This window comes from Mastigoproctus giganteus, chromosome 6, assembly GCF_048544385.1.
Source record: "Mastigoproctus giganteus isolate SK-2022 chromosome 6, ASM4854438v1, whole genome shotgun sequence".
NCBI classification, from domain to species: domain Eukaryota; kingdom Metazoa; phylum Arthropoda; class Arachnida; order Uropygi; family Thelyphonidae; genus Mastigoproctus; species Mastigoproctus giganteus.
In genome coordinates, this window is record NC_143580.1 from 228,784,598 (window position 1) to 228,798,393 (window position 13,796).

The 13,796-nt window shown below is 34.5% G+C and overlaps 1 protein-coding gene across 1 annotated transcript in view; it reads right to left on the minus strand.

Annotated features, from left to right (window-relative positions):
* Positions 1 to 1,462: 1,462 nt before the first annotated feature.
* Positions 1,463 to 13,796, minus strand: part of Noc1 (Nucleolar complex protein 1) — a 72,742-nt gene continuing 60,408 nt past the window's right edge. Inside the window, exons 12-17 of the mRNA XM_090376452.1 lie at positions 13,237 to 13,398; positions 7,544 to 8,429; positions 3,803 to 3,872; positions 3,114 to 3,150; positions 1,807 to 1,888; positions 1,463 to 1,617 (exon numbers count right to left, since the gene is read on the minus strand). Of these exons, the coding sequence (XP_090232578.1) occupies positions 1,463 to 1,617; positions 1,807 to 1,888; positions 3,114 to 3,150; positions 3,803 to 3,872; positions 7,544 to 8,429; positions 13,237 to 13,398 (1,392 nt within the window). The remainder of the gene's footprint in view (positions 1,618 to 1,806; positions 1,889 to 3,113; positions 3,151 to 3,802; positions 3,873 to 7,543; positions 8,430 to 13,236; positions 13,399 to 13,796) is intronic.

Here is a 13,796-nt window from a genome sequence, read left to right on the forward strand (position 1 = left end):
AACATGCTGATGTAGAAAACAATCATCCAATAAATCCACAAAAGCCTTGCTAGTGTGTGTGAGTGACCATCCCACAAATTCCAGTCAATATCTGGGAAATTAAAATCCCCCATTATAAGACTCTGATTTACTGGCCCACTCTATTTCCCTGTACAGTTTCTTATTATACTCATCAGAGTCATTAGGCCTATAAAAGTAAAGTAAAGTGCAGCCATGATCAACGCACTGCAGGGTGGAAGCCTTCTCAACAATTCATGCTGAGGGAAATGGACCATAATCTGCCACGCTGGTCCAGTGCGGGTTGGCAGATCGACCGTATTCAGCAGTCAGGGGCTTGAACCCCGGTCTATAGCACACTCCTACTCTCAATTTTGATCTCCCAATGCTTATGTCACACCAAACTGACTTGACACTGCACTGTCCAGCGATGTCAACTGGTTTCACTTCCTTGGATTTTATGTGTTTCTTAACTAATAGCATAACCCTTCCTCCCTTCCTATCGTGTCTATCCTTTCTGTAGACGTTGTACTCCCCAAATTCCAGTTCTGCATTCCTTATATCTGTGTGACACCATGTCTCTGATATCCCAACAATATCCGCCTTTGATGCTTTGAGCAATACCTCAAATTCATCAAATTTATTTACCAAACACCTAGCATTGGTGTACATGCACCTGTTCCTATTCTTAACTACCCAGTAACTACCCTAACATAACCCATGTGTTTAGTTGTACCACAATGACTCCCAGCAGTCTCTGAAATATCCTGCCTCTTGTTTTCCAGGCTTCTGCTCATTCCAATAGAAGCAGTGCAAGAATCACTTTCACCTCTGGCAGTGGCTACTGTTAATCTATTAGTCCTTGTATCCCCCCAAGCTAGCAGTTTTCCGACCCACCTAACACTGCCTCGATAGCATCAGCAAACATTCTTGCAACCTTTCTATTTAAGTGTATCCCATCCCTGTAGAAGCAGTCTCTCCTGTTAACAAGTACAGACTAGGCTGAAAAAATTCTACCTCTTGAGCCTTGCACAATCTTTCCAGGGCCGAATTGATCGACAAGGCTCTCACCATATACTTCCTCCTATTGTGTCTGGGCAGAATTGCAGACACTTTCAAATTCAACCCTAATTAACGGCTTTTTTTTTTTTTTATATGGATAATGTCGCTTGTAAAAGTATTTAAAATAAAAGCTTCTGTGGAAGTCACATATTCGAGCAATTTTGCATGTATAAAAACTATAAAAATGTGTCCTTTTTGTTATATTTTAAAATATGTTTAGCCTAGTTATAAACACAATGGAGTGCTTATAACTAGTGTTGCAAAGTGTTTAGTTAAAACTGTTTAATAATAAATTTGTCTCAAACAAAAAACTATTTCATTAGACATTAACTGAAACTACAAAATCTGTCCAAAAGAAATATTTTACTTTATATATTACTGTACATCCAATATACAATTATTTTCATTTTTTATTTGGCTTTGTCCTAGGCCTCGATCTGAATTTCTGACCCTGACTTCTCTTTCTCTGTTTCTGATTTCTGAACTTCTTTTTATCCTTCCAATTTTTGCTATGAATCCAGCGATCCCTCTTTGATTCCCAATTTAGTTGTTTTATATCTGCAGAAGAGAAAGATCAAATTTGTTCCAATGCAAAATGTAAGAGAAAAAAAAAATAAATTAATTAAATGGCCAGACTTACCTGGCTATATTTCAATGAATATTCATTACTTGATAAGATTTTAACAAGACAGATATTCAGCAGAACAATTGTTATAAATAAGTGCACAGAATTTAAAAAGAGCTTACCAGCATTATCTCTATTGGAGAGAGCTTCTGCACCAATAGAATTGATGTTCAATCCAGCATTACTTTCCAGTAAGTGGGCAAACTATGAAAATAAAGCAAAAAGACTTTACTATGCAATATATGATAAAGCTGATGCATAACTGGTTTTCACTAAATAACTTATTTAAATAAATCCTTATAAGCATCACTAGCTAGAGGATTTAATGTAAATATTTTTTTGTTATGTTGCAATCCTAGAGTAATATATCACTTGGGTAGCAATCAATGCAGTTGATAATCGAAGGACTCGAGAGCAATTATACAGTTTAATATGAAGCTCTCTAGTCAGTTTAAACGGGATGCTAAAATCAGCTTATGGGGGGGGGGGGGGTTCTGTCAGTGATACATTGGAACATTTTCAACAGAGACAGCAGTGATTATTCCATATAAGCTTGGAGATGCCATTTCAGCAAAGAGGACTTGTTGGAGAAGATAAAGAAGAGCTACAAAGTTGGCCATGTGTGCAAAAAAAGGTATTCTTATGAAGAGAGAGAGAGACCTGACATTTCTAAATTCTTAGCACAATGTAGCTGAATGGTCATGTGCAAGAGTGCAGTACAGCACATGTGTCTGAGTGGACCACGGTTCAAGCCTCTGTGACTGCTAAATACTCTTTATGATCATATTCATTGTCAAAATGACTAATTGTAAGCTCCTCTGATTCAGTGGCCATGCCAGAATATACAGAACATTTTTATGGGATTGCTATGGTCCAGAGTTCAGCTACAAATAAGGGAGTTGTTAGTTTGAGCTTATATTCTGCCCCCAAAAAATGCACGGCTAATTGTGAAGTACTGCAGTACTGAAAATCTGACTGCCCTTAATACTAATTAATTCAATATGTATGTAGTCTCAATGAATATATAACTCTTCTGGCCTAGGCCATATTGAGAATAAATGGAAATTTATTTATTATAGTGTTTGGGAATCAGACAGCTACAGGGTGATCTTATCAAGGTGTTTAAGGCCTTAAAAGGGTTTAGTGAACTAAACCCATTTCAGTTGTGGACATAGCAAAGAGAAAGTTAAGTTTACTACAAAATGCATCAATCTCATGCTCATGTTGCAAAGAAAGTCACCACGAGTTGCCGCTATTGCACCTGTCCTTCAAACAAAAAGCACTGCTTCCAAAGAATATATTGCTATTTAATTGAAATGCATGCCATTTTTCATTCCAAATTTTTAAAACTAAAACAAGATATTTTGAGCCAAAATACAAAAGTTAAAAAGAAATTAGGATACAGTTAATATAAACAGAGGAATCTTACCTGTTCTGCTGATGCAAACAATTCACCGGTATCAACACTGTAAAAATAAAAATTAAATTAGCTGCTTCTAATAATGACTTGCGCCTAAGAAATATAATTTAATCTATCTTAGATTCAAGAGTCTATTATACTACTATAAAACATTTATATTTTTCAAATCCCCTTCTTCCCCAAAAAATGAATTTATGAAATTTTGTGATTATACTTAAGGTTGAGCACAAATTAGTTAGTTAGTTAGTTATTTTGGTTTTTAGGAGCATTAGCAACTAAGGCCATATTGCTCCGGGATATGGGGTGGTCATTCCCTGACCTTTCCGCATCCTCCGTATTTGGTGGTGACGGGCTCGAACCCCGGTCTAATCAAGAAGCGTGTGCTACGCACTGCTGCTCCTTCCCACCTGGCTACGGAGGCGCCTTGAGCACAAATGAAAAGTTTCAAGTGCTTTGAAGGAAGAATGGACCAAATGTACACAATGCACAGAAACATGGATAATGGTTGATATACATCTTTAACTTTAGGTCTCAAAGGAAAATCTAAATGAAAATGGGTGTATGTGTGTCTGGACTAAGAACATTCATTTGAACTAGATTCACTTATTTTACACAGGAGATTTATATCATATTAGAAAAATAAACCAGAAAGAAACATTATTCCTGTCATTTTAGTATATATGACTCAAGTGTCTTACCTCTTTTTCTGTTTCTTGAAACCAGTCTTTGGCTTTGAAGGTTTTACTGATGACCATTCTTGTAGATCACCTGAAACATTTAAATATATTTATTAATCTTTAAACAAAGATGGTTCCACTAGGTATTTCTAATAATTTTAATATAAGCTCTTTTCAACTTGGGTGCTGTTAATTCAGCTTTTACAATGTGATTGCATTTTTTCATAATAAAACCAGAAAATATAAACAAATAAAAACTGTACAGTTAAGCTTAAATCATACACATTATTATTTTTATGCATTCCAAAATAAAAAAAATGTTTTTTATTCAGTTAATTACTGTATTTATGTTATTGTAAAAGTGAATATTTAACTTCTGTATGCCATCATGACTACAAATTGGGTCACAACAATCTATACAGAAGCACGGATGGCATACAGAAGTTAAATATTCACACTGGCAAATTTTCCATAGAAATTACAAGATAAGCTAAATAGGAGGCCTGAGTAACAATATCATTAAAATTGTGAGACAGGACAGTATGAGACTCAAATGTCCTATAACAACAGAAAATGTCATTTAGAGGGTGCACTAAAAGTACACTCTCTTTTATTTTGATTAAAAGTATAGAAGCATTATAATAGAAACTAAATCTTTATTATTTAACAAACAAAAATTTTTATGGTCGTCTAGAAAGCTATGTTAAACTTCAAAATAATGTCTTTTAGACTCAATTCATGAGCATTTTTGAAAACTTTCAAACAAGACACAAGATCAATTTTGTCAAATTCTTCACTGTTTTTAGGTACTCAATGATCCAATGTTTCACGGAACCGCCACGGTCTTTTTAAATATTTCCACAAAAAATCTGCAGGGTTAAACTGAGTGGCCCAAGTGACCACTTGATATGACCATGATATCCAATTCAATTGTTTTTGTAATTTTTTGTTCAGGTTCCTAACTTCAAGAGAATAATGTGCAATAATCCTGCATGAAAAGAGGTCTTTCTTTCAATTTTACAATAAGCAAAATCTTGCAGCATTCATAAATACCTCTCTGAAGTAACATTTCAATTAAAAAAAAAAAAAAAAAGGTAGAGAAAATTTTGGCACAAGCAACACCTGGAGTTTAATTTTTTTTTTCTATTTGAACATTAAGATTCTCAATGACAACTAGCATAAACATGCTTACTGATCTTGGAAAACTGCTTCATCAGATCACAATATTTCATCAAGTAAACTTTCATTATTTTCATATACCTGGAGAAATGTTTCTGCAAATTTAATTATCTATCTGGATTATCCTGATTAAGTGAATGATGCAATTTTGGAAAGAAATCTTATATACTGACTCTTCTAAAATTTTTGTTACTGAAGTTTTAGAGTATTTTTAGCTTACTTGAAAGCATTTTTGTGGATTTTTTTTTTTGGTGGTGGGGTGTGATCTGGGATCTGCTTAACACATATGGCATCTTCTGTTTAAGATGTGGAATAGTTCAGGACATTTAATTATTTAACACACATTATGTTTTGAGGGACTAATGGGGAGTCAAAATGCTTAGATCATTCTCTTCAGATGATGGCCAACACTTGAAGGTTTGAAATAAAGTTTTACTATAAGAAATCTATCTTGGGCTGTTATTTCAGCCACGATAGATATAAAACTTTACTTCTTTCTTAAAAAAAAAAAGCTTTTAAAATATAATTTTTAAATATGTGCCCAAATTTTTGGGTTATCCTCTATTCTAATTAAAAATAAAACAGAACAGAAATGAATAAGTACATGGTCTGAGGAATTTACAAGATGAAGAATACAAGAAACAACACTGTATTTAGTAGGCATACATGGTTGAACGATGGTGACTCAAAGTGCATGCACTTTCCCCCGTTTGCTGACCACTCGGCAACAGCCAACCCAGGACATCCATTTTATCACAACCGTAACCATGAGTAGGAAAAGCTTTGCTTCCTTTTGTAGTAATTATACAGTAGACTTACAGAATAACAGCACTTTCAGGGATTCAAGGTGCTGTTATTTTAATATTTCTGTTATCTAGAAAGTTTTATTTTTAATATATTTAACGCAAAAATAATGAGACTAAATAAGAAGTAGAGAGATTAAGAATGCAATGTTATTAATTTTTAGTTTATTCATTGCACATAAAAACATAAACATGTTGATGATTCAGTGTTATATTCTGCCATTAATACATTCCTGCTTACGCCCTATTCTATTTTCTTTATTATATAAAATTTAGTCTGCATGGGTAGCAGAGTGGTATCGTAACTGTCCTCCCCACACCGGATGGAAAAAGCCCAGGTTCGAATCCCGTTGATGACACAAGGAACTTTTATGGGTTTTTTTCACTGCATGGCTGAGTTAGTCAGTCTTGGGTGTAGATAGCAAGGTTTTTACCTAAGAAACTGGGGGTTTTCGTTCAGCAAAACAAGCAAATCGACCAGAGAACACATGCAATTTGCAGACACAATACACATGGGTATATGAATTAGCTTTCTGAGTGACCATAATGTAATAGTTTGGATTATATCAAGATTATCATTAAACTTTAATTTTGTTCTTCTTTTCTTCTCTGTATGAGATTTATTAAATTTAGGAGCCCTAGTGAGGGGATTTAATTTAAAATAAATGTAAAACAGCAGTATAATCTATGATATGATCTGATTGAGGCGTATAAGGCCTTGAATGGATTGAGCAGGCTCGCTGATGGGATTCTTCCTCTTGCTCGGATTACAAACCTGAGGGGGCATAAACTGAAATTGAGGAAAGAAAGTTCTTATCTGTATGAGATTTATTAAATTTAGGAGCCCTAATGAGGGGATTTAATTTAAAATAAATGTAAAACAGCAGTATAATCTATGATATGATCTGATTGAGGTGTATAAGGCCTTGAATGGATTACAAACCTGAGGGGGCATAAACTGAAATTGAGGAAAGAAAGTTGTCGAACAGATATGCAGAAATTTTCCTTTAGCCAGCGGGTAGTTGATTGCTCGAACAAATTCCATCTGTTATTGTGGAAGTTGATAGAACAAATGGATGGGTGAAATGAGAAGGATTTTTTTTTTTTTTTGCTGATGCTGTATAAGCTTGCTTTCTTGCATCATATGCCTCTACTAATGCTAACGCTAATATCAGTACATTACTTTCAAAATAGTGAATGTAAACAAATACAGTAATCACGTGTCTTGCTGTTTTTTGTCACTGCAAGACATCTATGCTGTATGTAAACATCTGATCTCAATGTGTCATTAGCTCAAATTTTCCATTATTTGGGGTGCTGTTATTCCGACAGTCTACTGTACTATTCTCATCCCCCCAAACTGGTGACTAGTCTGTCTGTACAATGTGTGTGCATGTTGTGCAGGCTAATAAACCTGGAGTAACTCACAGTCATTAAATTATCTTATATGGGAAAATTACCTCCAAAATATGTTTTCACTTTATGAAATAGGTTCCAGGAATGTATTGCTAATTATTCCAGAGAAAATGCAGAATTTTACCAATAGTCACCCAAATCAAAATTTTTCATCTTTCTTTTACATAGTTCCTGTGGCCATGTCCTGTCTAGAGTGGGTTACCCATCCTTCGATGAGCAACTAATAAAGTGATATTTATTTATATTCATTATTTAATAAAATTTCATAATAATAATAATGATTAAATAAACAGAATATACTATTTTGGCATAAATTAACATTTTGGGCATATTTCTAAAACCTTTTGTAGGGAATTTTACTTACCATCTGCAGCAAATGCCACAAGCTCCTCATTAAAGTTCAGTGGCTGATCTTTAACATCTTGAAGGTCTTCATCATACTCCTCAAAAGCCTTGTTAAAATCTTCCTCATTGCTAAAGTCAACCTCATCATCTTCTTCTAAACTAAGCTCATCTTCCTGCTCATCATCATCACTTGATGAATGGCTTCGTTTTTTTATATTCTTACTTTTCATTGTTTTTTGTTGAGAAAAGTCAGTTGCAAAGTCTATTTTTTTATCTGTACCAGGGTCAAATTTGCTGAGTAACTTATCGAAATCCTCACTTGTTACACTTTCAATATCAGAATCAACATCATCATCGTTAGCTGATATTCGGGTCCCCCTTTCTGACTGCTGTCGTAGATAAGAGAACAAGAATTTTTCATCTGCAGGTATTTTATCTTCTTTCTGTTGCAAGTAAGCATTACTTGTTACAGGCATCTTGCGACATCCTTGTGGTCTGTATAATTGCCTACGTCCAAATACTTTATGCTGGTCATCTTTACTTAAATTCTCAGATACATTTTTAGGATTTCTATACACAAACCGATCAAGAAATTTTGAAAGGGTAAAATCTTGTAGAGGATCTCCACTATAATTAATTGGTGTTCTTTTGAAAACTTGATTGGAAAACAGGGATACAGAAGGATGAAAATGTTGTGTAAGGTGGCATAATTCCCATAATTCACAAAATTCAGATCCTGCATACAGTGGATTACGATGCTGTGGATCATAAAACGCTTTTGATTTACTTGTGAGATTATCACGATGTAACCAAGATGATGGTTGTTTGAAACTATCATCAGAAGGGGAACCTTGCTTTTCAAGATTGGCAACTATAATGTCTGGTTCATCAACATCATTTGGATTCTGAAAGGAAAAATAAAAAAAAATTAGACAGCACATCATTAACTCAGGAATGGGATGGATGGTTTAGATTAGTGTAATAGCAACTAAGATCATGATCTTGCTGTACGTATTTTTCTAAATTACATGTGTTCTGGTGGTTAATTTGCTTTACATATTAACAATTCTTTCTTGGTGCATAACTGAAAATAATGAACTCATCAACTGGCTTTAAGGTCTTCTGGGATTACTATTGTTTATAGTAATCCCAACAAGTTATTTATAGAGAACTGTATCTCTAAAATTAAAGCTACTTTCATTAATTTTATCTGATACTAAGCGACATTTATAAAAATTCTTAAACTCTAAATATATATCGCAAAATTCTGGTTTCCAATTGAACAACATTTTTATTGTGCCACGATATGGGATCTCTCATGAAACTTGACCAGAACCAGATTCTGATAATATTCAAAAAATTTTACGTTAGACTTTAAAGCTAATTCTTAATTTTGAAAGAGAGGATATTTCCACTGTAATTAATTGGTGTTCTTTTAAAAAATTCATTGGTAAAACCGAGACACAGAAAGATGGAAATGTTGAGTAAGGTGACATAATTCTGATTAATTCCAAAGGGCTTTCAGCTTCTTATTAAATAAAGAATAAGTTGAATGGCAAATGTTAACATTGTTTATGTATTAAGCAATTATACTTATTTTTTTATCTACACAAGAAATAGTCTCAACATGTAACAAAGAATACATGTTTGAGCACTCTCTGAAAAAAAAAAAAAAAAAAAAAAAAATATATATATATATACACCGACGAGCCAAAAAATTATGACCAGCGAGTCATTATGTAAATCAAAGCAACTGCAGATGAACTACGGCATGTGCACGGGTCAAGACATGGTATAAAAAACACCTGATACTGAGCTCCGTTAATCAGTGTCACTCTTGTTCTTCAGATGGGAATGGCAGCGACTTAAGCAAGTTTGACAAAGGCCAAACTGTAATGGCCAGGCGACTGGGTCAGAGCATATCCGAAATGGCACGGCTGGTGGGGTGGGTGCTCATGGTCAGCTGTGGTTAGTACCCACCGAAAGTGGTCAGAGGAGGGGAAACCCACGAACCACCGGCGAGGTGTTGGATGACCATGGCTCATCAATGGTCGAGGTGAGCGAAGGTTCTCCCGGATGGTACATGGCAACAGAAGGGCGACATCATATTAGGTAGGTGGTCATAATGTTTTGGTTCACCGGTGTAGATATATAATATTAAAATTATTCAGTCATATGTTGCTGCATATAATCAGTTGGCAGCTGCTGTCTCTTATTTAAACTGCATATTTACAAACTTGAAAAGATTTTTTCATTTTGAGTGAAATAGCAATTATCACCATTAAATTCATTGGGCATATGGCAAATTTTCACACTGCCAATCTTTATAACCTTTTCAGAGCAGCTCTAAGTTAAAAAAAAAAAAAAAAACATATACCCGCTTGGCTTTAGCTTTAATTGAGTGATCAATACTAGAGTGCAGTAGTACAGACATTTTGAATTAATCATAGTTTGAGATGGGACAGCTAAATACTGAGTTAATGATAAAAATATTCTTGTCAAAATGATTAGCTGTATGTGATCATATAATAAATATTAATTTATTATATTAATAATAAATTAATATAAACAGAATAATCATATGGTATGAAGTTTGATTGATACAACAATATTAATTATAAATTAATTAATTATTATGTTAATATAACTGACACTATATTGTGACAGTTTTTTTTTTTGTTAATTTAAGGCTTTAAATATGATTTTAAGAAAATTTAACTTAGTGAGAAATACAGTATAATTACTGTAATGACAATGCTGCTCCACTGGAACATTGCTTAATCATTCTACAACGGTTGAAAATCTTTGTACTTACTACTGGCACAAACGTAAAATGCCAATCTCAAAAATCCAAAAGAAAGGTAGTTAATGATGGTGGATTTATAAAGGGTTCTACAGTATTTCCTTTTTAAAGTCAGCAAAAAAGGAGAATAACATGTTTTAGTATAGTATAGCCATAGTGTGAGGAAGCCACGGGCTTTTGTTGCACTGGGGGGGGGGGGGGATAAGGTGAAAAATAAGAAAATACAAATTATGAACTATCAGCAAATTTCTGGCTAAAAGAAAACTTCAATCTAGTCTAAACTTCTTCCCCTGTAATTTGAATTTGTGATCCCTTGTTCTGGTATTCTTTATTAACAGTGAAAATTCTACTTTCATTCATTTTACTAACCTCTCTCAGAGCTGGCTGTCAAACTTTGTAGCCACATAATCGGAGTCTTTAAAATTACTCAAATTACTGGGTATATGCCATCAATTTCAGGAGCTTTACTTGCCTTTATGCTTGAAAGTATTTCAAGTAATTCTGCATCAGTCATCACTCATCAGTAATTCCAAAATCACTAATTTCATATGGCTCAAACTCACTTGCACAGCCTCTCTTCAGCATGAAGGGTCTTACATCAGCTGGATTATCTAAGACTTTCCCACACCCAGTACATAAGGTTCCGACCGGATTTGTTTTTTCTTCTTTGTATTCATATACACAAAAAATTCCTTGTCCTCATTCTTTGCTCTCTTAGCCAATGCTTTCTCATACTCAGCCTTTGACTCCCTAACCTTATTTGTGGTTCTGTTACAGATCAATCTGTAGCTGTTGTAGGTTTCAGTACTTTTCACCGCTCTGTAACTTTTCCATTCTATCTTTTTCTGCTCTATTAGCCCAGCCAGCTCCATATTCATCGATTTTGAAATCCTCCCTGAGCAATATTTTCTTAATGGTATATATTTGCATTCATGGCTTCTGTGATTTTTGCTTTAAAGGTATTTCGTAATTCAAAAGTATTCGCCCTTCCTCTGCAATCTGCCCAATTAATAGATGCCATAGAGCGCCTTAAACTGCCAGAGTCCCCTCTTGTAAAATTAAAGACTGTGCCTTTACCTTTGACTACTGTAATATCTTTCTTCATCTTCCAACTAACGATTGCGTGCTCACTAACTTCCAATGATCAGATAACCTCACTAAGCCCTGTGAGGTTATCTGATTCATGAGTAATGATGAGGTCAAGAATATTCACACCCCTACTATTTACTCTAACATGCTGGTACAAATAATAATCATCTAGTTTATTTTAAAAAAAAAATTGTTCCCCATGGTTAATTTTTCTCCCACTTATTCCAATCAATTAGGGGGAGATTTAAGTTATCCATAATAAGACAATCACGCAAGCTTGCCCATTCCATCTGCATGTAGAGACTCTCATCATACTCTTCATGATCATCTGGTCACTCTCATTATACCGCTGCTTCCAACTAACTTACATCACCAGATTCTATGTTAGCCCTATTATGTCAGCATTTGTTGTCCTAACCAAGAGTTCAAATTCAGCTATTTTACTGTAGACACAGTTAAGACTAAGTATTTTTCTATAGTTCACTACCCAGACACCCCTGAAATTATTTAGGCTTGTTTCTCTAGCTTAAGCTTCTCCCCCATTTGAAATATTGTTACCCTCAGAACATCTTGCAAACATTGGCTGTTGTGGCAACAAACAAGAATTCTTGAGGTGAGTGCAAGCATTACTTTAACACATATTGTCAGATAAATGCAGATCTATATTGCCCATCTCCCCCACCTAACTAGCAGTTTCCTTGAAACCTTATGGTGTCCTCAATGATACTGGCAAAAATCCTTGCATCACCCTTATTCAAATGAATACCATCTCTACAAAAAAGATTCCCTCTACTTACAAGGCCAGACCACACTAGTAAAAATTTCCATCCTAGAGCTTTGCAGATATCCCTCAAGACAAGTTAATCCACAAAGCTTTCAGCCCCACCCTATCCTGTCTGGGTAGAATTGCAGACAGTTACACATTCTGATCTAATTGTGGCATTTTTTCAGCATAGTCCTATATTTATCCAACAAATAGTCAGGTTGTGCTCATTTAATATCTCTAGCCAACACATGAATAATAATGCTCTCTTTTTAACCCCCACCACCAAATCTGACAATCTGCTGGAAACATCAATTGTTGCTCCTGGTAAACACACCATGGTTTTAAGTGTGATTCTGATGTTTTCTTTTAAATTTGCATTCAAATTAGTTGATATAGCATCACCACATTTTCATGAAATTGAAATGCAATAAATGAAAGTATTTTAATTTATTACTTTTTGATACTTTTTCAATTACATTGGTGCCAGTCTTGTAAGTTAAACCAGGTAAGGAAATTAACATCCTAATCATATTAGAAGAAGTTATTTTTGTTATTTGGTTTTTAGGAGCATTAGCAACTAAGGCCATATTGCTCTGGGAATATGCGGTGGTTATTCCCTGACCTTTCCGCATCCTCCGTATTTGGTGGTGACGGGCTCGAACCCCGGTCTAATCAAGAAGCGTGTGCTACGCACTACTGCTCCTTCCCACCTTCTTCTTCTTCTTCTTCAAATGGCGTCTCCGTAGGAGACGCCATTTGAAGAAGAAGAAGAACTCTTTATTGCATACAAAACGCACATGCCGTACACAATACCCTTCACGGCTAAAAGCCAGGGGTTTTTATTAAGTAAATATTATAAAGAAGAAAAAATTATGCATTAATTTTCAGCTTAGATGATAAAATCCAACATTTCTATATTCACGAATGGATGTAAACTATTATTGCTTCCATGGAATGAAATAAATGTTTTGTATTTAAACAAAAACACGATAGTGAATTTTGATATAAAATTAAAATAATTTTCAGATCCTGAATGATGGCACCGCTTACTCACCTCACATACATCTTCATAATGTTCATCATCATCATCATCATCATTCTCCAGGTTCACTGTTGGTAACAGTTTTGTATGAAGGAAGTTTGGCTTATTTTTAATAAGTTCAGAGATAAGAAAGAGAATACCACATACTAAAGGTGGAGCTTGGTATTGGCAGACCTGTCAGAGAATACAATTACTTCAGTGTCAGAGAATATAATTATTACTGAATACTAATTATTAAATTTTTAGCGATAGCTTATATTTTTACGGCACTCATCCCTTAATCTGTATGGTTAAAAATGGGGAATTCAAGTAGGTGAAATGAATTAAGAATTGTAGTTGAGGTTAAAAAAATGTGCCCTAAGGAAAAAAAGAAGTGCACGACTCTTTTCCCAGGTATACGAATAAATATACATATACACGAATAAATGATGATGTATGCTAAAAACCAAGAGTCTTGACACGAGACTTTCGAATATATCATCAGTTGGTTATATCGTGAAAAGTAGTAGTGGAATTTTTTATAGTTGAACTGAACTCCTAGGATGCATTGTTGAATCATATATAGGGAATTT